We start from the raw sequence: 26,417 nt of genomic DNA on the forward strand, positions 1-26,417 counted from the left end.
CCCTTCCACCATAGGAAGTAAGGGCAGGGCTTATAATGCTTCAATGATATACACTGTCATGTGTTCAGGAGGTATTAGATCATGACATCATTGTTTCCTGGGCTAAGGAGACTGATGTACAAAAACACAGAGGGTCATATTTGCCTTTAAAGTCTTCATTCCCTTTTCCATTTCCATTTCCACTTCAACAACCCACTCTTTCTGGAGGTTCCATTCTCTAACACATCACATGCGGGTTATCACACTTTATCAACATGAACCTGTCTCCTAGCACTACTGCAACCCCATACATCATCCGTTGCAGAGAGAGATGTATTACTTGGTATTTGGTGAAGATATTAAGTGGTGAGGTTATGTATAAATCATATGGCAGTATAGTATATATAGTATGGACTATATAATAGTAAGAATGTAGACAATTTTTGCTACCATAACTTTTAATTACCAGCTTAGAAATGTGAACAAGGTTCATTATGAAGATTTGGTTGATGTATTCACTTTTTCTAGAAAATACCTAATTTTGAAAGGGTTTCAGTGCATAGTACAGTCCTGTACCTGGTGTGGCCATTCAGCTGCCGTACTTTATTAAGAATTGCATACTACACTATAAGTAGCTCAATAGGAACTCGCAACTAGGAAATAAGTATTACTTGAATACATTATATGGAATGTATGTATATTGTACAGTACATTATCCATGTTCCGTATGCTTACCATCTCTGTTTCCATCCTCCAATAAAACAAATGAGTCCATCTAAAAGTAAAGAATGTATTAGTTATTAATGGAATGATTCTAGCCACTATATTACACAGATGTGTTGAGAAACTGAATGAAAACAAATAAATTGGCCATTTTTTCAGTTCCTTTTGTTTTCCAGCTCACTGAGAATAAAATAAAGCCTTCTACGTTCAATTGACCTTCTTTTACAAAGCCAGGTCCATTAACAAGCGATACATTTTCTCCAAATAATGACTCCTGTTTATAAAGGCGCAGATGAAGTTTAAGCGGACAGCAGGTATTCAATTCCTTATCTGCCTTCCTGCCAAGTTGCTCATTCGTATTTTTGAGTTTGTCCAAACCAATGAGGTGGCAAACATTTACACCGGCCTTGCAAAGAGCTTATTCATATTTAAATAAAGCTATTATCTCTGCCTTGAGTTTCAATAGTTTTATACTCATCCTCTAGAGGATTCCTCTCGGCACTGCCATCTAATCAGCTTTAGCTTTTAATTAAACAGCTGTCATTTGCTTCCTAATTCTACTTCGACCTGATGTTCTATTAAATTTTAATTTACGCTAGGCTGGATAAGGAATATATTCCTTCAGACAACAAAGGAATACTATTAACTAGGTTACAGTTGTAATTAAAAAAAAAATGAAAAAACATTGGCTACTTCTATTGCCAGGTTCAGAAAGTTGTCACAAATTTCGTTTTCAATTTTGATTATTCGCTAGAACCATTTGTCACACTTGTTTCAGCAGTTTGCATGAATCCAAGGGACCAGGTGCTGGGGAAAACAGAAATTTATTAAGCTGCAACTATGATTCAAGGCTGGACAGATCCTAGGATTTCAGCAGACAATGCACTTAAATAGTGTCACATTAATAATGAATGTACATTATTTATATTGATGAATGAACACTATCCTTGGCTCATTAATTCTATTTAACCCCTTACTGATCGGCCCCTTTTACACCTTGATGTCCAAACCATTTTTGCGTTCTTCCATTATCGCGTACCAAGACCTATAAGCTTTTTTTAAAATTTTTCCATTTCTGTAACTTTTTTATTAGACACGTTTTATTATTTGATGGCAATTCCGCCGTTCCGTAGGAATCCCGTTTTTTGTCGGTATGCAAATGAGTTCTCTCACAGCACTGGGGGCGTCCCCAATGCTGCAAGACAACTCTCTCCAGCACCGCCTCCATCTTTGTCAGCAACGCCCTCTTCATCCTCTTCTTCTGGTGCAGGTTTCAGACTTCTAGGCCTCGGGCCTCACGCAGAGCAGACTGTGCATGCCCACAGGCCACAAGACAATGGCTGCATGCACAGTATTGTAAGCGGCCATTTTCTCGTGGCCTGTGGGCATGCGCAGTCTGCTCTGCCCGAGGCCTAGAAGTCTGAAACCTGCGCTGGAAGAAGAAGATGAAGAGGACATTGCTGACGAAGATGGAGGCAGTGCTGGAGAGAGTTCTCTCGCAGCATTGGGGATGTCCCCAGTGCTGCGAGAGACCTCTGTTTCCTACCGACAAAAACTGGGATTCCTACTGAACGGCGGTGCAGAGAAGACAACGAAAGGTAGGAGAAGAATAGCCTTTCTTAAGGCTATTCCGACGTGTTACTCAGAAAAAAATGTGTTTGAAAGATAGGATCCCTTTAAATAACCTCATATATTTATTCACTGGGTTTATGCGATTAAATGCATAATAAATTTGTTACTTATTACTAAGTTTCACTGTGTTTGCAAATTAAAAACCCTTTTTCTTATAACTTTTTACATCATCACTTTTCAAGACCATTAATTAATTTTTTTAATGTCAATATAATTGTGTGAGGGCTTGTTTCTGTGGGAAGAATTGTCATTTTCAATTATGTTATATTGGGAAATTTTTTTTATTGCCTCCACAGACAAAATACTGAAATTCTGGCATCTTTTTTGAGATTTTTTTATGCCCTTCACTGTGAAGGGAAAATAACACTACAGTAGTGTTGCCTGGGTCATTATGGATGGGGTAATACTTAATATGTTTGATGTTTTTATTTATCATTATTTCTAGAACATTTTTGGGATGGGGGATTCATGTTTTTATTAATTTAACTTAGTTTAATTATATTTTCACAATTTTGTTTAGTACCCCTTAGGGTACTTAAACATGGGATCTTCTGATCGTTTTCATAATATATTGCACTACCTATGTAGTACAGTGTGTTATATCACATTTGTAGGGATGTACTGAAGGCAGCTCTGGGGCCCTTCATTAGACTTTTAGCATTTGCAGGGGTGCTTATGCCTAGAATGGGGATCCCCTTCCTCCAAAACCATTTAAGTGCCTCGGTCCTCTTGACCACAGCATCTAAAAGATTAAATATCTGGGTTAGTTGGTTTTCAATCCTGGACATTGGAAGCAGGTGTGTGGCTTGACTACACAATCACTGGACACCCGGTATAAATCCACAGCATATCAGCTATTGCACTTCCTGAAAATGAGGGATGTTGAATTTGGACACAGATTTGTTTACAATTAAAAGATAAATGTTTTTGCATATGTATATTTAATTAAAAAATATGCTGAGTTTTAATATTTTCTGGATATGACCATAAATGCAAGCACTTTCGGTGGTCTGGCACTTGTCAGAAACTCCACCATGATTTCCTTTAGTGATTGTTATCTTTTCATGCATATAGTGTCACTGCCAGAGAACCTGAAATTAAATGGTTATGTTATAGGAAAATTCAGTATAAGCTCCTTGCAGATGTTGCACGCGGCTGGATTCAAACCTAGGACTCCAGCATTGCAAACAGTGCTAACCTGAGTTGAGTTGAGCTGAGCTACCTTTGGGAAGAGTTACATCCATATTTGCGTCCTCACCTGACCACTGTCACTGGGAGATTTTCCTAGACAGGTGCTTGTAAGGGTCCTTTAATATAAAGATCATGATATTCTCATTTGAGAATCTATAGAGATGGACAACCAATACTCTAGAAGGTCAAAAAGTTTTGCTGGTCTTTACTGACGATACATAGTACTGTGTAGGGTTCACTTAGAAGATGTTAGGCAGTCCACCTGATTTAATATTATGAGCATGACCACAAGATTGTAAGTAAGTGTAAATGATATTTATAGAACACTAATTTATGTGGACTTTGAATACTAAGTATCTACTCCTGGATGATGAGTGTATGGTTATCAGTATGTTGGACCTTCTCGACTTTCCCCATATTCAGGAACCCACAGCATAGTAGATATGCTAAAAAGGTTCCTAAAAAGGAACCAAATTGGTCCTTTGAAGAATTTGCTGTCTTTGCTAATGAACATGCAACAATTGATGCACTGTAGTTGAGTTGGGGTGGCCTTTAGGTCCTTTACCCAGGCTGTCATAATGTCCAATTTAATCTCAGGGGCTATAGAGACACAGTCTCTCAAAACTGGTGGGTGAAATCTCTGGATTAAGTGGAGTGAGAGAATGTAGGAAATGAAAGACCTGACTAGTCCTGAAGGCCTCTGAAGGGGGCAGAAAATGTGTGCTAATGAAGTAGCAGTAGAATCTGCCGGTCACAGATGAAATCATTGAGAAGCCTGAACCTAGTGTGCCTCCACCAAATGAAAACCTTGGGGCAACAGCCAGGGGGGAAGAGGGGACTATGAAATTGGGGAAATAGCAGGGAGAGCGGATGTCGTGTGGTATCAATTTAATTGTGTTATAAGATTTGTAATCCCATGACTCCATCAACTTTACTTGGCTTTGTTGGGGCTGGGGGAAAACACATATTGCAGTGGCTAGGAGATGACAGAACCCATTACCAAACCTTCAATTTCATAAAAACCCAGGTCTTGGAAAACCAAACTAGGCTTGCTGAGAAAACCCAGCTTTTCCAGTTTCCTCATCAAACTCATTTTACGTAGCTGAATGAGAAGGAAGCCAGTGCTCGAGTGCTTCACCAGCCACAGGCTTACCGTAGGTTTAATCTATTATATAATACTGGACACAAAAACCTCCTTCACAAATAGTCTAGAATATAAACATCTAGTGTGACTTTGCGTCTTGCTGAGTAATATGCTTGTCCCTTTCTCTTATCTAGGACAAGATCCCTATTACAGCTCCCCCGGATGCTGGTCCTCTACCACTCCTCATTGTTTTTCCTATAGCTTCCAGGCATAATCACTAATGTGGGTTTTCCTGACAGCTGTTTTCTTGCTTAAAGTGTTGTCAATGACCTTGAGTGGCCGCTGCGCATTATGAACTCTCTCTCTGTCTGACACATTGAGATGCTGCTGGTATACAATTTTTAACCTGGTTCTAAAAGTCTTGCATTAGCCGTCCCAATATGGGACATGAATGTGGCTATAATTCATCCTTTATTGCTTGTAATTGTGCTGCTTCATATAACTACAGCTTTCCAAATGGCGCACAAAGTGATGAAGGTTATACCAACTGGCCTGGATATTGCTGAATTGAGAATCACACATATGTCATTTATTTCTTCCAAATAGTAAGCACAGCAGTAGTAATACAGCGTCAGCCTTAGTCTCTGTGGGAATAACAATAAGGCAGCAGTTAAGCGATCATGGGGAATATTGTCCTATAGTAAAAACTGCTCAGATGTTCAATAATTGTAGCCGATAGATCATGGTTGTCATATCAGATAGAACCCTTTCACCTCCCAAAGAATCTAAAGAATCTAGCTCATCTCTGCATTATAACAAAGAATACAGATGTGTCCATCCTTAACTATTTATGACTTTTAGTAAGGTAATTCATTACATTATTGTGACAGTCTACAATTCACCTTCCAACCACTGGGTGATACACAGCTAGACAGATGTGGTGTATACACATCTCCCAACAGAGTTTTCAATGCTGTCATCTCACATCAAACATCTCAGCATATGTTAAAAGGAAAGGTAAGGAAGTACACATCTGTAGGTTTCTTCAGTGGTCAGTGGCAGGTGGTACATGTAGAAGTCTAAATCAGTGGTATACAGAAGGTAGAAGTACTGATCCTTGGGTCAATGGACTCCTGTGTCCACCCTTCCATTGTTTTAGTGATAGGACTGACTACTCAGTGGGACGTGGCAATAGCTGATACTCAATGATTGGGTACTTTAATTTTCTTTAATTGTCTTATGTTTAGGGTTAGTAGAGCATACGAATGTCATAGAGAAGGCCTTCATCAGTGTGAACACGTCTTTACTTTAATAGCAGAAATCTGTTGCAAGACATACAGATGTGGCAAAACTTAACATGATACTGAGGCTGAGCCACAATATCTTATCAGAGAAGCTGACAAAAGTCATTGAAATCTATATAAAAAGTCCAATTAACATTCTGTATCACAATGTAGTTTTTGTAACATGTCATTTTTTACCTTAAACTTTGCAACAAAAGTACAACAGGCACACTCTACAGATACATGCACATGTAAGGGTGGGAACGCACTATCATTATTTAGTGTCTGTTATTCTTATCCAGGATGAGAGCAACAGACATTAAAAGACAGATGCCCTCATATCGATGTCTTTCTGCCCATCACTTTTAATAAAGTTGTCCCTACCAAATTAGATTTCAGATGGCCATTATGACAGCCATTCAACAAATGATGCGATCATTCATACAAACAATTGCACCATCAACATTAGCATCTAAATAAGTTGGCTGATTGGCTAAAAATGGCTGATTATCACAAACACTGGTATTGTTAGCTGACAGACGACCAAAAATTTCCAGCATGGTTGAACTGTTTTCAGCAGATGGTTGACCGTTTGGCTATTTTGACCAACAAAGATATTGTGCCTGTGGCTTAAGGTTTACAAATACAGTAGCTGATTTTCATAGATGTAACCACAGATTTTGATGAAGGGCGATTAAAATTATTTTCATGTTGGTTTAATCAAAATGTAAGAAAAATTGAATTTATATGAACCAAACCTATATGGAATGTAGATAAAGACGTAAAGCGTTACGTGCACTGCGTAGGATGTATTGTAATAGATACCTGTAAGGTGCATGTTGCTAAAGTACAGTAGATAGACCTTATATCAGTATCAACCTCAGTGGGAAACACACTAGCACGTATTGCCCAAATTACTTGTTTGCAGCTATGCCTAGTGTACGGTATTTCTAGGCATGCTGTAAAACTACTCCCACCACTTGCACAAACTGTGAATGTAGGGAAGTTTTAAACTAAGCACGGCATGAGGCCAATGCTTGACATGGCCGCGTGTCTGCATGAACATTGGATTAACATGCATTATTCAGCAGAGTATTACTAGCTGCCTAGAACATTTCTTGTTCTTCAATTTGTGTGTCAGCCTTGGAAGTCCCAGTTCCTTTTTATCAGGAAGCCGTGAATTCAGCTGGAAGATGTTTTTATATTGAAGTCCTTGGGGACCATTTTTAATTTTCTGAGTATTATTTGGGTATTAGAGAGTTACAGGCCTGAAAAATGAAGCATCAATTATTCTATGATTATACGGGCTCAAACGTATAAGCATGTTTATTATATATTATACCATGTTTTATTATATGGGGTTAAGTTTAAACAGAAAAAAAAATTCTGGAAGAGGTAGGAAGAGCAAATTAGGTAAGACAAAGTAAAAGGAAGGCCTTCTAGTATAGATCACTGTATTGTTTTGTTTTTGAAAGGGTTGCCCCATCTGGATAACTTTTGCACATGTACATGTATATAAGGGCATATGGACTTATTATTTTACTTTCAGAGTACCATAAATTCCATATGAAAAGGGATTATATACATAGTACAAAGATAGATGGCTGAACTGGTGTCCCCAAGGTTTTACAATGTAGAAGGGAAGATGGATGTTAAGAATAGGTGAGAGTAGAAGCTGCTCATATGGCATTGTAGGAGCAGCGTGCCACAATAGATTGTTGGAGCAGCATGTCACAAACTGGCATTCAGGATGCTTTTCAAGGTTTCGATCACGGGGCCAACCTGGTATATTACATTAGTGAGTTCCAGAGGATGTGGGATGCACTGGAGAGATGAAGAGGAGATAGGGAGAAAGCAATGCAATTATTTTCATTATGATTAGAAATAATATTTTTTTATAAATAATTATTAGTTTTAATTGAATTAGTTGGGTAATTAGGTGAATTGTTTGGGGAAATGTAGAATATGTAAGAAAACTTCATAGCTAGGAATTTCCTTTTGTATTTTTAGAAATCTAGGATTACTCTGATGATTATATTTTTGGCTATTCTTGTTGTCTCCTAAAGTTCATTAGATCAGTCCCTGTTTGCAGGCCACTGAATTGCCATAGATGGCTGTCAAAATTAATAGAATTTGTGTTGAAAAATGTCATTTTTTTCCAGTTGTCCTGCAGTGCAACCCACAGTTTATAACACTTAAAGATATTCTATCATTAAAAAATTGGTTATAAACTGTATCTTAAAGGGCTCCACCATTTTTGAATTTTTCTTCTTTTCTTCCTTATGGTTATTGTGCTCAGAAAACATGGGTTGGGGGTGCCGTCTCTGCGATGAGTACAAGCAATCCAGCACCGCCTTTCTTCTGCCCTGTCCGGTATTCTCCTCCTCTTCACTGCTCTTCTTACAGGAGACTACTGCAAAATGGCCAACAAAAAAGCCAACTGCGAATGTCCGTTGGCCATTTTGCAGTAGCCTGATGTAAGAAGGGGAGGAGAATGCTGGATGGGGCAGAAGAATGGCGGCGCTGGAATGCTTGTACACATAGCACAGACGGCACAACCCCCTCCCCCCCCCTTGCTGTCTGGGAGCAATCATCATAAAGAAGAAAAATTCAAAAACAACGGCGCGGACCTTCTAGATAATGGTAAGAGATGAACAGCCTGAAGGCTATTCCTATGTGCTATTAGTTTAAAACAGGTTTTTTAATGATAGAATCCCTTTAAATCAGTCCCTGTATCTAGTGGAATTCAACATGTCGTTTCTCTAAATCACATGACTATTATTAGTATAATATTGCTAGCTCTGCAATTTCCTAATACCATCTTAAAAGTGACCCCCAACCAGTACAACAGTGTAGGAATATCCTGAACCACAGCTATTTTGGATTATGTAGTAGATATGAAACCTAATCTGCAGTTCTATTGCAAGGCTGGATCCACAGCTTTGAGAGCAAACTGACACATATGTATGAAAGGTCTCTTTAAGGGGGCGTTCACACTTATGCCTAGTGTCCATCCATAGTGAATCCACCTTAATAGCAGAAAAACAGATTTGGAGCGGTTTGCAAACGGTCCGCTTAAAAAAACCATTCACTTCAAAGAGTTTTTAAAGCAATCCGCAGGTGTCTGTTTGCAGCCTCTCGGCTTTTTTTTTTGGATGGACACAACGTTGGACATGCAGGGCTTTGAGTTCGTCAAAAAAAAAAAGGCAGATTCACGGCGAAACGCTGCAAATGGACTTCTGTGGATTGCTTTAAAAAACCCATTGAAGTGAATGGGTTTTTAAATGGATCATTTTACAACTGTGCCCAATTTCTTTTCTGCTATTAAAGAGGATTCACGATGGACGGACACCAGACACAAGTGTAAACACCCCCTAAGCCTTCAGTTTATTGTCTAAGATGTTTTTTATGATGTAAAGAACTGTTTAACTTGTAATCTACATCATCTAACAATATGTTATGGAGACATAGTACATATAGATACTATAGCATTTTATATTTAACTGCTAGGATGTTCTTAGAACTGTGGTCAGAGTCATGCAGAGTACAAAGATCAAATAGCAGAAGTCAAAATAAGACAAATCCTATAGCCCAGATCATATTGTGGCGCCCCCTTAGATATGGTATAAACGGCCAAGTACTTGTTTCCCTGTTACCATCTTCAGGGCACAGAAGACAAGCATGCGACCTGTTTGAGTACACTACCCATGAGCCAAGGGTATGGCAAACCTGGGCTGTGCCCCATTTATTGGTCCTATAACAGTTATGTCTTATTTGTGTCTATGACACTATGAACCAAAAAACAGAAACTGTGGCAGGATTAGTCCATCATGTGCAGCATTTTAAGAAACATTTTTATGCCCCCAATAAATTCTAAAAAACTTTTCATATGTGAAAAGGTTTTGGTGTGTTCCCTGCACCCATTGTTGCAATGATAGGATCGGACCTGCTGACTCAACAACTGTGTCCGTAGAGATTATTGTGCAATGCTGCCAGCTATGTAAGTAATGTTTACTTGTTTCTTCATAAGTTCAGCCTTCGAACTGCATTAGAAATCATTTTTCAGTAAAGGATACAGATAACGGTGAAGTAAGCAATGTGGAAAACTCTCCAGACATTTATCAATGATATTATCGCACAAAAGCTACAAGCACAGAAGCCATCCATAACAAGAGTTGCTTCCTGAACTTGTATACAGTGTCATTAAGAGGCCATAATCCATAGCTACCTACACTGAGCGGGGCAGGGAGAGCAGCTCATTTCCAGCAATTAATCAAAGGGCCGTCGTGCAGAGGTCTAGATGGAGGCTGCGCTAATGGATTCATTAGTGTACAAGTACTGTAAATTCATCAGGGGAGCAGATATGTATAATCTGATGGTCACTACAATGTCTGCAGCGGGGAGAGCTGTTGAGGCATTTTCCACTCATTCTCTGGCAATCAGTCTCTGTCTGTTTGAACATTTAGCCCCTGGAGGCAGCGGCTTTGTGTGATGTTAGTAAATATCTGTGCAATCTGCCAAGGCCTTTCTACTTGGATAAGAAGCAATTTTCTTTACTGGATTCAGCACTTAGATTCTTGCCAGTGTTCTGAGTTTTATTATTTGTTATAACTGATGATTCTTGGCTATACAGGGAAAAAGTTATTCTTGTGCTTTGCTTTCATTTGATAACAGTGTATTTTACTACCCAATAGTAGGTCAAGGATAAGTGTTTAAAATAGAGATCTTGAGATGTGTCAATGACTTAAAGGGGTTTTTCCCTGTAAGGGTTTCACCTTCCCTCCTGTCTCTAAGGCCTTGTTCATCTGCATCAGTAATCGGTTCGGGGGAGTCCGCATGGGGACTTCCCCGAACGGAATAACAAACACACTGGCAAGTGCTGTGCAGTGAAAGCACATGGACCCCATACACTATAATGTATGCGGATAGGAAAGTACTTCACAATCTACTTTTCTGTCCGTATGACTTATGCTGAGATCTCACGGCAAGCACATGGACCCCATTATAGTCTATGGGGTCCATGTGCTTTCACTGGCACACCTCTTGCAAATGCGTTCGGTAGTCTGTTCAAAGGGATCCCCATGCGAACTCCTTGAACGGTTACCAAATGCAGATGTGAACCAAGGGTAACCTCCAATTCCTGGTTTCAGTGACAAGTTGTTAGATGGGCTTCACCTGCAGGATGGACAGCTGAGGTCTGAGCTTACTCCTGAGACTAAACTGCATTAGTGTTTAAGAACAAAGGGGCAGATTTATTATGCCTTTTTGTGTTTTGCACAAAACTTTTCAACTTTTTTTTCTATTTTGTGCCATCTATGCCACTTTTAAAGATGAGTGCGACACTAGATTTATAAACATTTACACCAATATACTTGCATAAATGAAGCCTGACAACTATGGTAGCTACGAGCTTTGAATATACCAATCTTCATAAATCTACCCCAAAGAGTACTTGCAAACTGACAACTCTTTTTTTTTTTTTTTTTTTTTTAAAGTTCACCGCCTTTAGAATTATTTCCTGGATTCTCAGTACATCATATTAATATATTAAATTTTGCCAATAAGAAGTACAGGTTGTCCTGCACAAAATAAACCCTTCTATGGCTGTGTGAATGGAAAAATATAAAAGTTACAGATTTTACAGGTTACAGAGGAAAAAAATTAAATATCAAAAACTTGGCATGAATGTGTTAATTTAATGAGCGCTTGGTAATACTGATATACAGATATGTCCTATTTTATGAGTCTTTTTGGTTGGATATGTCCAAATATATGTATCAAAAGTTAAGAACATTTTGTAAAAGCAACATAACAGATAAGTCGAATCCAAGACATACCTCCTGCTGACCAGGACTGTCCGGGACTGTCCTGCTGAATCTAGGATGATTGGGAGGTATCCCTGACGTAGACTGGAAGGAAAGAGGTTGAGCTAGAAATAACACATGTTAAGTATACTGAGAATGTCCTACTGTGAGCATTGCTATCAGGTTGAGGAACAAGCAGAGGTTCTTTAATAGCTACCATTTTTCCACATCCTGATGCCAGCACTAGAGTCTGGACGTTTTCTGTGCAATTAAAGATTGCTCTACCTCCTTCCTCCTGGGTGCTGTGCTAGGGAGACATGCCAACCCCTGGAGATTGGTTAAGTATGGGCGCATCTGTACTTTTATGCCGTTATACTGCTTCCTTTTCAGTCAGGTGCAACATTAAATTATACAGTCATATTAAAACTTGACCAGGCTCCTTACTCTTTGATGTAGTAATGGTGTCTGCAGTTTAGTCTTTCCCTTGTAAGTTTCACTTCCCTTGCCTTTCTTAAAAAAAAGTAGTTGTCTGGGAGATACCATTCTCTATCCAGATACTACAGCACCGTTTATAGAAAACATGTAAAACTAGAGTAAAGTAAGAGTTATACAGATATTTTGTACATCATTTATAGAAAGATTAAATTGCATATAAATGTGAGAAGATGCTTTTTATTTTATTCTCATGGTATGTTCTTGTCTTTATTTTCTTCATATACAGGACACTGAGCTTTTAAACACTGCTATCCTGACAGGAAGGACAATGTCTATCCCTGTGAAGGTGGTGGCTGTTCAAGAGGATGGTTCTGTGATAGATGTGTCTGACTTTACCGAGTGCAAGTCAGCAGATGAAGATGTCATAAAGGTGAGATCTATGTTGTGACTGTCTAGTTTAGATTGAAACATCTAGGCCATTTGACACAAGCACACTATAAACCATGTCAATACGTACTGAATCCTTATAATTAAGAATACCTGCCATTTAACCTAATAAACAGTATACAGTATATAATATAATAAACATACATTGGTATCTGGGAACAGCTGCAATAACTATATGTAGGGGAATGGAATATTCCTATCATCTTGTAATGGAATTGCTAAGACAGCAATTCCCAGAACGGTTAAACCCTGGGAGGGGCACAAGAGACAGTGAGCCCTATGCTGAAGCCCCCCCGCTTTCCCTTCCTATTGCCAGGCCCTATCCTAGGTAATAGGCGACAACCACGAGGACAAACCCTCCCTGAATACGTGAAACACAAAACGCAGACAAGACGAACAACAACAAAGGGAGGTCAGCTAGCCAGGGTTCGGTAACAGGAGAGCGATGCAGTGCCAAATCGGAGTAAAGAGAATAGTCAATGAGAAAAGCCAAAGGTCAGGTATAATAGTATAAGCAACAGGTACAGTAAGAGCAGGTATGCGCACGGCAATAACAAGCACTGGTGTGAATGGGAACCAAGGCTAAATAGGGAGGAAGAACCCGCCCATGGAGTTCACAGGAAGGCAGGCTGTCAATCAAAGGGCAAGGCCAGATTAACCACTAAATGGACAGAGGCAACCTAGGCAGAAGACGGGTGTGGTGCAAATCCAATTAAGGACTAGAGCCGTGTTCACACAGTGCAACTAAAAACTTTACGCAGATTATCAAACTGCACGCGCCTCCTGCGCCGCAGCACACGAGCAGAGGGTGGCGCAGGGGCCCGAACAGGCAGAGATATTACACATCTGTTCTCTTCTAAGAGACTGCATCATATATATATGTATATACTCGAGTATAAGTCGAATTTTTAAGCACAGTTTTTGTGCTGAAAAAGCCCCCCTTGGCTTATACTCGAGTCAAGCAAAAAAAAAAAAATGTCTATGACCAGCCGCAATAGTAATGTTTAGAATCTCCCATAAAATAGTGAAAAAAGAAAGCTTTAAAAAATATAATAAAAAAATAAACTAAATAAAAGTTCTGAATCCCTCCTTTCCCTAGAATAGATCTAAAAGTAGAAAATGACTGTGATACACATACATATTAGGTATCATTGTGTCTGAAAGTGCCCGGTCTACTGAATATAGGATCTGCAGTGCTCCTGTTCCGTCGGGAAGGGTTAATAGGAGCACTGCAGATCCCCTATATTCAGCCAGGCTGAATTCCAAGTGGGGGAAAAAAAAACCAGTCCTCAAGCTCAGAAAACGGGCAGACAGACAACCAAAACACCTCCTCCCCTTTCGCAGCACTCAGCAACTACTGCACCCGAAAACCATTTTAATATTTGAACTTTTCCAGTACCTGCCGCATTTCCCCCCCCCAGGCTTATACTCGAGTCAATAAGTTTTTCCAGTTTTTTGTGGTAAAATTAGGGGGGTCGGCTTATACTCGGGTCGGATTATACTCGAGTATAAATGTGGGATCAAGTTGATGTTGGCACAGTATAACTGCAGTATTTATGGCTATAGAGTGGTCCTTGTCCTCTAAGCGTCATGATGTTGGTTTGGCCACATGACCACTGAGTCTCATTCACAGGCTTCAGAAGTTCCTGGGGGTCTGTTGGCGTGATTCAGGAGGGCTGAAAAGGATATTTAAACAGAGCTCATGGGGATGGAGAGTAAGGCTGAGGCCCAACATTGTGAAAACCCAGCTCTTTTTGTTGCAGATGTGGCTGTGATTTTTGAAGCAAAGCTAGGAGTGGATTGAACAGATGGTAGAAGTATAAGAATTACCTATATACTTCCCATTCCTTTTGTAGCCATTCTTGGCTTTGGCTAAAAAAAAAAGCAGCAAAATCTGGAACAAAAAAACTCCGTTATCATAACATGGGGCCTAATCCTAAAACTGTTTTTTATTTTTACTCACCTCTCCTGGGCCTCTTCTTATTCTAAAGAAATTCCAGAGTATAATAGCAGCTTGTGAGTGGTGAACTTCAAAAATGTGGACATATTGGCATGTAAGAAGGCACCATTAATATCAATAGCAAATGGTAGGTGCAGGTGACAGATTTTGTATAGGATCTAGGGAAATCAGGTTACGCCTCTACAGATTTACAGACGTAGCATAAAAAGGTTGATAAATCTTCCCAGTGATTTTATCCTAGTACCCAGAAGAAAACAATAGCAGATGAAATAGGTAATAGCTTCAGTTTAGGAATATCTGTATGGATACCTACTTATTACTCCAGAGAGGTATTGCAGATTTTTTTGGTTCCAGTTATTTTTTTTTTTTGTCAGGACACAACAAAAGAGACCTTCTGGGACTGCCCTAAATCAGTGTCTAAAATAATTCCTAACAAATCCCTGTGTACTGTGCATTTCATTACATTAAAAATGAAAAGTAAAAATAAATTTAAAGGAAATAGTGCCGAAAAAAATTGCAAAATAAATAATTTTAAGCTATAACATCATTCAATAAAAAACAAAAAAAAACAAAAACAAAACAACTTTATACAAAAACTTTCAGTAAAGGTCCGTCGGCAAGGATTCTGCCATCAACTTAGGGTCTAAGCTGAGCAACAGCCGAACACGTCCAGTATTTTTCAGACAAAAAGTCAGTCGAACTATAAGATGCACAAGAATAATTAGGAAAGAAATATTTCCTATTGTGGCATTATATTATGTGGCGCAATAAGGAGCATTATACAGTGGGTGGGGGCACTAAACAGCATTATATAGTGGGTGGGGGCATTAAGGAGCATTATAATATGTTGGGCACTAAGGCTGAGTTCACACGGGGTATTTTGGTCAGGATTTTGAGGCCGAATCCGCTTCAAAATCCTGACCAAAAAGACGGTAGTCAGTCAGTTCTTTTTTCTGGGAGACGTTTGTTCCGTCTCCTGGAAAAAAGAAGCAACATGCTCATTCTTCAGGCGGATTCGCTTCGCGAATTCACCTGAAGACACTCCCCCCCCCCTCGACTAGGCCCATTCATTTGGGCCAAATCCGGAGCGGAGTGCGGGACCAGATGCTGGTGCACTGCAGCAGCATCCAGTCACAGCTACCCTTATTTTGGACCAGAACCTTAGGTGGCCTCCCCATCAAATTCCGGTCCAAAATACCTCGCCTTATGGAACATTAGTGCCCCACACAGTATAATGCTGCAATATTGTGCTTATTCACAGTACACTTCTTAGTAACCCCCCACCCCTCCACAGTATAATTCCCCATTAATGCCTCCACAAATAGTTAACATTAACAGCTGGTGAGAGATGAATGTTTCTCCCGGCCATTGTCCTCATAGCCCTGATCCCTTACACTAAGCGGGAGCAGGGATAGGCAATCGTTTTTGCTGCCTGAGCAACGTGTGAAGGCGGCAGTCATGATTACCAATCCCTGCTGCCGCTAGTACAAAGGACCAGGACTTGGGGACAGCAGGTGGGAGATGAAGGTGTCTGGAAGCAGGGGTCTGACAGCTAGCGGCCTGGACCACAATGCTAAGACAGGGAATTATACTGTTGCAAATCTGACTGCTCGCTGAATTCAGCACACCTTTAACTTTACTGGTATCTGCACTGGTTCCAGAAGTATCGGAACAGTTAGTTCCAGTTACCGATATAACTGCACTGTCAGTGGATCAGCCTCACAGCTCAGCTTCATTGCTGAGTGGTGAAGAATACCCCCTTCATATTACAAGACTATAGAAGTATACTGTCTTGGGAGCGTTCCTCACCAACCAGTGATGATGCTGAGCTGTGAAGCTGATGCCTCTGACATTGCAGTGGTAACAGTAGCCAAAACTAATGGCACCAGTATATCTGGAACTGGGGCAGAGCCATGCAAGACTGGACGTGTGCTGAATTCAGCGTTATATAACACGCACTATCTTAGAGGACAGGAAAGATTCTCTTTAAACGTTACAACTCATCTTGAAAAATGTTATCATATAAATTGTGGCTGTAAAAAAAAAACTCTTTAGTTCCTGAGTGGCAAAACATTTTAATAAGATTTTGATCTGACTATTATGATCTGCTTGCCGTTTGCCATGTACCTTGCTTATGTATTGGTAGACTGAAAGCAGCCATAGAAATATATGGTGTATGGTACCGTTTACTGCTTCAACACTGCTGAGTAGCCTAACAATATACATCATATTTAGGTGTGTATCCACATAAAAATGCAAAATTGCTCCTGCACTCAAATCTATATTGTGTATTCTGATGCTTAAGTGTGAATCTGGAGGCAGTCCATCCCATGGCGTTTATTGATTCCTCTTGCAATCTTCCAACATCCACTCATCATCTTTTTCTTCTCTAAAGGCTGCAATATTCTGCTCTTTTCCGTTGATTTATTCTGGAAAGAAAGCCTCTAAATCACATTGGTCTAAAAGGCACATCAAGGTTCTGCTCATCTTTATTTGCTATGTATTGTGGCTGGATGTTAGATAAGAGCCTTTATATATTTCTACGACAATCTGTCTTTATACATCTATATAAATATATGGCAGGCTTGTATGAAGGTATTTTTATTGTATTTGAGTTACAATACTTCTTCAGATTTTCTTTTATACCTTGGTTAACTCCGTAGTCAGGCTACAATCAGGATTTCAAGTGTAGGATATATTGTACAGCGTTGCTTTCACAAAACATAAGTATTTGCTTCCATCATATCACTTCCATCATAAATCCTAAAATAAAGTGTTTTTCTCATTTTATAACTTTATGGAACCCTCTAAGTGATCAATTTTTTTTCCATACGTGGCTTACTCACAAATAATGGTATACATCTAAGGTTGCGACCCGCTCAGTATTACAGCTAGCTGGACATTAAGAAGAACCTGTCACAAGGAAAGTTATTTATTGAAATGTCAGCTCTTTCTTTGCTTTAAAGTCAAGGAGATGGTCTTATCAATGGCCTCCTCTTAAGACAGTACATACAGGGATAGCTGTCAATCACAGATTAGACCGCCTCCTTGGATTGATAGCAGCTAGATTTCAATAAATCAATGACAAGTTATACTAAATCTTTTCCCACAAATCTATATATCGATCTGCTCAGTTCCTCTTGTCCTATAATTTGCTGCCTGCTTATTGCACTGCAGTTTCTTGATGACAACTTCCCTTTAAACCAAGAATACTGTGCTGCTATTGGGTTTTACACAGCCATCTAATTACTGATAGTTCTCCATTGCTGATAAAACACAAAAAAAACACACAAAAAAAACCTGTCTATTGTACACCTGAGGGAGGGACAAGATCAGTCCTGGAACGCGTTGTGTTGTGTGTTAATAAAGGATTGAATTAAGAAGACTACTGGGTAAGCAGGGATTGTTTTCTTCTGGTACCACTCTACTTTGGAATTGGTACACTTCCAGGCCATCATCCTATAATTCTCCATTACTGACATTTACCACATATGGAGGTCATTTTTATTACAAGGGTTTGCCCATAAACATAATCATATTTATATTCATAGACAATTAAAAGTTAAACATTTTTTCATACATAAATAGTTAAAAATGTTCCAGAGTTTAAAGATTTTAACCATTAACCATCTCTGTGGTGATAGTGTGTTGATAGGATGCCAATGGGTACAGCAATGAATGTAGGAACTTTCTATGGTATAGCACTTGTCAGTACCTCAGCCATGATATCCTTACTGTGGCCAGGTTATCATTCAAGGACAGAGGATGACTAAAAAAAAATTATAGCAGGGTTTCTAACAAGTATCAGACATAGAAAATCCCTGCATTCATGGTCTTATCCATTGGCAACTTATCAAGACAAAAAACTAGACTGTCCCCCCTGAGGCAATTATTGAAAATCTTTTGAACTCTGCAACTTTTTAAATTATTGAAATTTTGGAAAAAATGTTAAACTTTTCATTGTCTAGAAATTTAATTGTGGAAGGGGTCAATTTACTTATATAACGAAACACTCACCGTTTTAAGATATTTGTATTACTTTTAAAAATCTTTGTACATAAATAATAAAAAATACTAATACTTTACCCCCTTATGACCATCAGGATGCACCTGTTAATTAGTTTGTTATACTAAACCATAAGATTTGTATTTTGAGTGTGGGGGACACTTTGCTTTTTCTTCCAGAAACAGCAGTTCTGTAGTCCATTGGCTGTACTTTCTGTTTGGCAATCCAGACCCATTCACTTGTGTGTTACCCATACAGCTGACTCAGAAACCATTTTAACCAAAAAAAGGTGACAGTCCTGTATATGACAGATTCATTCAGATGTTGTAGGCTTGAAATATTACAATATGCTGCTAATATAATTGAGGCTGTTCCTCCTTGTTTCGTGCATGGACATGCAAGGATATAGTAAAGCACAAAATACATTATGCCACCCATTCAGTCAATCAAAAGGCAACTTCCTTTATATGTACCAATATATTTCCTGTTATTGTAGCTTGTGGCTATTCCTTGCTAAATGATTGATTCTGACCCAGCTTATGGTATCTATAATAGCAGTATGATATAGAACATGTGTCTTCTCTTATCTGCCTCCTTCTGATCAACAATAGAGTATGGAGAGGGGATGGGGGAGGAAGAGGAGAGCTCCTCTAAGCTGAGAAACATCTGCACTATTCTGTTTTCTTTCACAACACAGCTGGGTTATCAGGAATTACTATCCAATCCTCTCTGTACAGAAATGACTCATTTAATGCTGTCGGTGGTCTCATGTCTTTCTTCCTCCCACTCCCCTCTCTGTAGCCTCCATTGAAATCTGGCATTGCTTATGTATAGAGGACAGGACAAAATCAAGTCAGATAAGTATAGACATAGGCACTTTTCTTTAGTGAAGTATATTGGCTTATGAAAAAAATAAATCAAAGTTTTCTTACACTTTAGGTTTGACTTAAAATACTATAAGAAAAACTTGAGATCCCAATACATAAAACATGTGACAAGATTCTGTCAAAGAGAATGATTACGGGTAATCCTTCACCAATCTTAAGACACTGATGACTTCTTATACTATTACTTTAAATGGGAGTTGATCAGAAGAAACTGGGCCTGGCCATTACCATCTGCTTCCTGCTTGCTACACTGTGTTGTCCCAGTGATGGCGGCTTTTATTAGCTGATCATTAGTGGTCTTGATTATTGAACCCCAAGCCCAGCCCTAAGGTTTGGTCTTCAATACCTAAAGGTTGGAGAAAGCTTTAGAATAACTTTTACAACTGACCATATAACTAAAAAGCTGAACTATAATTCCAAAAGTTGGAAATTTCTATACACATGCATTGCAAGATGGATCCGGTTTGTGTTGTTTTAATATAAGAAGACATAATAGCCTTAATTTGTACATTGATAGGGCTTTTCTTTTAGACAAGATGCAAGCATTGTGTAAAATAGCCGCAGGCTTTTATATTCTGCGTCCTTACAAATTCTTGGTGGCTTTTTAAAGTTCCGCTACAGTGAACCTGTTTGAGTGATCTTCTTTTATATATTGTTAGACTAATACTCTGTCCTCCCACACGCCGTCCTGGATAATCCTCTTCAAACCCAAAAGAATATATCAACAATTGAGGGCAATTAAAGGAGATTTTCAGCGCGCATTAAAATATTTCTGCCCAGAAACCTTGAGAGCTTGTGCACAAATTGGCTTTCACTTCATTTTGGTGTTCTGTTTCCATCCACTTCTACTTGTGACTCTGCATCATAGAAAGAATATTTCAAAACACGTCTTCCGCAGACTGTGGATGTCATCTCTCAAAAGACACAGGTGGCAGATTGTTCTATGATAAAAACTACTTATTATAACATTCAAGCTTGCGAAGTGACAAGTGCCCCGGTGTGCTGTAATTTGTTTACACTTGGGCAAGGATAACCTTTTTCTTCTTTTAACCTCATTTGTTTATAGACCTATCATGATTATAAATGCATTTAGTATATATAAGTCAGAAGGAGCCAATTGTGAAAGTAATTCTATTAGGAATACTTGTATGTATTTTTATGTTTTGATTACGTTTTGTTGTCTTTGCTGTAGGGCAGATGCATACAGTAATATTGCAGACGTTTCCATCCATGCTTGTCTGACATGGGATCAGACTTAACTGATCTCCAGTTTGTTTTCTCATGAAACTAATTCAACATAATATCACAATATGCTACCAAAAGTCTGGACAGGCCATGGTCTCACCCCCCCTCCTTACAGAGTGACCTCACGTAAACCCAATAGGATACTTAGCATATTCCTTTATGCTAACTTGTCAGGATATCATGTTCATAACTTGCGATACATATAGTTGGACATGTCCATTCAAGAGAAAAGGTAATGATAGACACACATGACTTTGCTGTATGCAGCTGTCATATATATATATATATATATATATATATATATATATATATGTGTGTGTGTGTGTGTGTGTGGGGAGGGAGGTAAAAACTACATGTACTACTAAAGGCTATAATTGTTGTGGGGAATGTAGCTCGGTAGCAGCAATGATGTGGACCCAACCAGTCAGAGCCAGGGAAACAAAATCTGTAGCAAACAGGTTTATTTAGAAAAAAACAGCAAAATGAATTTCTGATCTTTACACCAGAAACTATCTGCCTCTACTTCGGAACCTTAAAGACCTACTACGCTCCCTTGATCTACCCTATATTTCCTGGTTTGGATGGAAAAATGTTCTACAAACTTATGTTGTGCCCAAACTGACATACGCTCTGCAGATGCTAACAATATCTTTACCATCTATGTACCTCCGCTCTATTAGATCCCTGTTTGGATGCTATGTTTGGAAGGGAAAAACAGCTAAAATTGCCCAAAAACTCATGGCACGGAGGCGTGAACATGAAGGCATATCTCTCCCAGAAGCAATCCACCTATACAAAGCTAATCTTCTTGGTATTTGGCATGTTATGTTATTAGACAGATGGCAGAACTCATGCATGGCAAAGACCTTAACCATCTATTGTGGTTTTCTACCCTAAAAACTCTTAAATTGAAATCCCTCAGTCCATTGCTGAAAGGACCGTGTAAAGTCTAGCATGCAGTACGAGACAGCCTTGCGCCAAAACCCTTGAGAATTCTCCCAGCTGACCTGCTGTCCCATTTGTTGGAGAACTGTGGGGTAACATATGAAGACTTTTGGGCCAATTTCAAAGAAAAAACACTCGGAGATTTATTCTGGCGAGGGACGCCACTTCCGCAAGAATCTCTGCAAAGTTTGCTGCCATCTCAGGAGATTACACATCTGCATTTCCTCCACTATACTTGGTGCACAACCTCCCTTATGAATGTTGGCTCCCTAACGAGAGCTCTTACCCACTTTGAAAAGTCCCTTATCTTGAGATCGAAACTTACTAGGAAATTGTCCAGGTGCAGATCCTTCCTAGAGACGACCGCTTCTCCCACTGCACCGATGTATCTGAGCTCCTGGGAAAGGAACTAGGGATACAACTCTCTACATTAGACATTTCCTTCACACTTAAGCACTCTCTTGGTTTCTCGACCTGTGTCTGCCTATAGGAGATGCACTACAAGTTGTTGAGGAGAAGGTATAAAACTCCAGAATGGCTGCATGCTTATAACCTATCTGCGTCTGATGAGTGTTGGCGCTGTCAAAAAGACCATGGATCCTTTCTCCATGTATGGTGGAATTGCGAACTACTAAAACCTTTCTGGATGGGGTCCAGCAGACTATTCGTATAGTAACATCTAGACCACTGGCCTTTACCCCGACCCTCATCTGCCATTCAGTCCTGCAACCTGGGTTCACACGCTCGAAAACCAACTTAACCACCCACTTAATAGAAGCTGCCAAGTCTCTGATCCCACTCTTCCATATTATCAATTTCTGAGTGGATGAATAAGGTAGACAAAATATCAAGATTTGAAGAACTTTTGACTTGGGCAAAATTTTCCATTGTGAAGTATCTTTAGCTGTGGTCCCCTTGGCTCAAGTTCCGAAAATCCGGCCTCTGCAATCCTCCTCCCGCCTCAGCCGCTTAGCCGCTCCTGCCATTTGCCCGAGACAGGTGGAACCTGTTTCTCTGATTCCTTCTTACCTTGAGTCCCACTATTAGAGCCTCCCTTTCCTCTCCCCTTCTTCATTCTTTCCTCCCCCCCCCTTTTTATTCAATCAGGCCTACTCTAGATGGCTATAGGCGGTACTCTTCAATTATCTCATGATTTATGCACTTTTTATATGATAGTTATTTTTCAGCTGATTTGTTCAGCATTGTCTATTGCTGTAACAAAAATAGCAAAAACTCAATAAAATTTGATTTACAAAAAAAACGACAGAAGTTTTCTTCTGTTAAGCTTTTTACTTTTCTGATGGAACAAAAAGTCCTGCATGCGTCTGTCATTTAGTTTACATTAGCGTCAATGAGAACAGAAACGTATGGCGTTCTGTCTGTGTCCATCACGCTATTGCTATTACAGGATGAGAGCAAAGGATGCTTACAATGGTAATGTTACCATCCTCTAAGGCTGCATTCACACAGAGTAACGCCAGGCGTCATTTGTGTGTAATTTGTGTGTCTTTTACGGCCGTCATAAAACATTTACATAGAGTTCTATAGGAAAAGACGTCCGTCATTTACTGCCGTCATTTACAGCCGTCATTACAATGACGGCCGTAAATGATGGCCGTAAATGACGGCCGTCTTTTCCTATAGAACTCTATGTAAACGTTTTATGACGGCCGTAAAAGACACACAAATTACACACAAATGACGCCTGGCGTTACTCTGTGTGAATGCAGCCTAAGGCCATCAGTATTTCTGCTCTGGAACAACTGAGGTAATTCATTGACTGTTGCTTCATAATAGATCAAGCAATTGGTACAGAAATGTTTTCATTTTATTTATTTTTTCAAAATAATTAAATTGCTATAATTGTTGGAAATAAATTATTGTTTCTCCTTCTGTAGCCCTTACCCTCAAAGGGGCATGTGACTCTGCATTGTAGAAATTTGCATTTCAACAAATATCATTTTCAGACTGTTCTTCATAATGCATTGGTTATGAATTACCATTGCTTCCTATGAACATAGTTGGTTTGTGTTATTTGATGTGATTCTTACTTTGGAGTGTACTATTTGAAGTGTTATGCCTATAAAGAGTTGAGCCTATTGGTAATGACTTGGGCTATGTCTTTTTCATGCAAGACAGGAAAGCCTGCTTATGTAAGGCTCTTAGACTTGTCTGCAATACATTTGTACAACAAGCTACTTTATGCAACCTGTCATTCAAATGCCGATATTTTGAAATGCATTGTAGTGCATTGAATTAGTTATCAGACCAGCTGGGGTTCAAGAACCATAGGGAGTCTAATAAATGCAAGAAAAAAATAAAAGTAAATAAAAATATATATATATAAAAAAATATTTAAAATTCAAATCACCCCCTTCCCTTTCCCTAGAACACATATAAAAGTAGTTAAATACTTTGAAACACATACACATTAGGTATCCCTGTGTCCCAAAACGCCTGGTCTACAAATCTATAAAAATATTTTTCCAGTACGGTGAACACCGTTGCATGGGGAAAATAAATTAAAAGCGCAGAACTGCTGTTTTCAGTGTTTTGCCTCTGATAAAAATTTTAATAAAAAGTGATCAAAGCAATAGACATTCCCCAAAATGGTATAACTGAAAAGTACACCTGGTCCTGCAAAAGAAGACGCCCTATGCACAGGGGTGAACCTGCCCTTTTCACCGCCTGAGGCAAACGACAGAAAGCCACCCCCCTCCTGGGGGAGGGGGCGGAGCGGAGGGGGCGTGGCGGAGCGAAGGGGGTGGGGCGAAGTGAGGTGCGGGGCTTAGCAGCGATCGCAGGCAGAGAGCAGGCAGGGAGAGGACCTGCTCTCTGCCTGAGCGTGAGGGGAGGCCGCTGCTCCAGCGGCCTCCCCAATCCACCACTCGGTGCTAAGCCAGTCCAGGACAGCTTGTCCTGCACTGGCTTAGGTAAGCAAAAATGCCACTCTCCCTGGGGCCCTGGCATAGTGCCGCCTGAAGCGGCCGCTTCAGGTCGCCTCATGGGAGGTGCGGCGCTGCCTATGTAACCACATACACAAAAATATAAAAAAGTTATGGCGACCTTAAGAAAAAATTTTTTTTGCTAAGTTTTAGATAATTGTTAAGGGGTTAAATGTAAATAAAAGTATATAAATTTGGTATTCCTGGAATTGTACAGAAACATATAATACAGGTGACATGTTATATTGGCTGCAGAGTGATTGCCGTTAAAACGAAACCTTAAACAATCTCACACAAACACACTTTTTTCTCCAATTCCACCCAATTCAGAATTTTTTTTCTAGCTTCTCAGTAACATTATACAGATTAGTAATTGTTACCCTTATGAAGAACAATTTGTCCTGCAAACATTAAGCCCTAATATGGCTCTGTGAATGGAAAAAAAAAAAAAAATGTGGGTTTGGGAGGCGGGGAGTCAAAAATGAAAATCAAAAAATGTCACTGGAAGGGGTTAAAGATCTCCTGGCAGAATGGGGGACATGTTGGCCTGTGTGTCATAAATCTCAGTGCAGAGAACAGGATAGAAGAATGTATGATACTTAACTGGCAGACATCCCAGGAGATGAAAGTCTGGTTAAAAGCCCCACTGGCTTATAGGCTCTGCTATACGGTGACCAGTGTGACCCCTTTAGCTACACCACTGGACTCCGGACACATTGGTAAACCTCATTCCAGTGTCACCTATGCATGTAAGAATGCTAACTTTTGCAAATGACAATATAATTGAAGAGACTGGATTCAGTTCTTACATTTCCAGACTGCAGACTATAACTCAGAATAATGTAGGTAATCCTTATATCTAGTTGGTTCCCCCACTGTTATAGATAGAAGAATAATAGGACTCTGGAGATGTTAGAGATAACATAAAGTGAGATATACCTAGTGAGATTTCAGAAGTCTCAAGACTTTACCGCATATCACTACATACAGACTACAAGTATACTTCAAATTTCAGCTTGGTTCTTGCATCAGTAAAAAAAGTGGAATTTGATCCAGCTTTTTCTGTACAAGTAGCAGCACATTTGTAGTTCCGATCACTCTTTCCTGTATAATAAGCTGCCATGTTCTGATGTGAATTTCCTAGGTGTCTGTTGTCTGCGTACTACACCAGATTTTTACATGACCTGCTTTAGCACACAACATTTCTTTTGCAAAGTCTGAAGAAATCAGCCGAGTTGCATGGGTTAGTGAACAGCCTTGTAATGTTGTTAGCTCAGTCTTTTCCATGCTATGGCTTTTAAAGTGCACCTGTCACTATGAATTACCTTCTACTGATTCTACTAGTACAGTTCTCCTCATATTCCTACTACATATTGTCATTCTGTGTAAGGCAGCAGGACAATCTCGAGCCCTGTAAATTCCACTAATAGGCTTTTGGATGGACCCTGTGTACTCATATTTATAAGAAAACCACCTGAATGTCGGATTTATAATATTCTAAAGAAATGTTATGGTTATATTATGATCTTTCTGCATGTGTGCACAAAGATTTACATTGATGAAAGTGTAGAAATCACATTTTAGATAGTAAATATGCATTGGTTTTATAGATAGTTCACTATTTGTATAGGGCAATAGAGATGAGCGAACAGTAAAATGTTCGAGGTTCGATATTCGTTTCGAGTAGCCCCCTCAATATTCGACTACTCGAATCGAATATCAAACCCTATTATAGTCTATGGGGGGAAAATGCTCGTTTCAGGGGTAGGCAACGTTCGATCAAATTGTACTTACCAAGTCCACGAGTGAGGGTCGGGCTGGATCCTCCAAGAAGTCTTCTCCTTGCAGCAT

General features: G+C 39.5%; 1 protein-coding gene across 1 annotated transcript in view; it reads left to right on the top strand.

The window, feature by feature from the left end:
• Positions 1 to 26,417, top strand: part of TMEM132B (transmembrane protein 132B) — a 428,290-nt gene that overhangs the window by 357,928 nt on the left and 43,945 nt on the right. The window contains exon 5 of the mRNA XM_075274826.1: positions 12,418 to 12,561. Coding sequence (XP_075130927.1) covers positions 12,418 to 12,561 — 144 coding nt within the window. The remainder of the gene's footprint in view (positions 1 to 12,417; positions 12,562 to 26,417) is intronic.

Source organism: Leptodactylus fuscus, chromosome 1 (genome assembly GCF_031893055.1).
Source record: "Leptodactylus fuscus isolate aLepFus1 chromosome 1, aLepFus1.hap2, whole genome shotgun sequence".
Lineage (NCBI taxonomy): Eukaryota > Metazoa > Chordata > Amphibia > Anura > Leptodactylidae > Leptodactylus > Leptodactylus fuscus.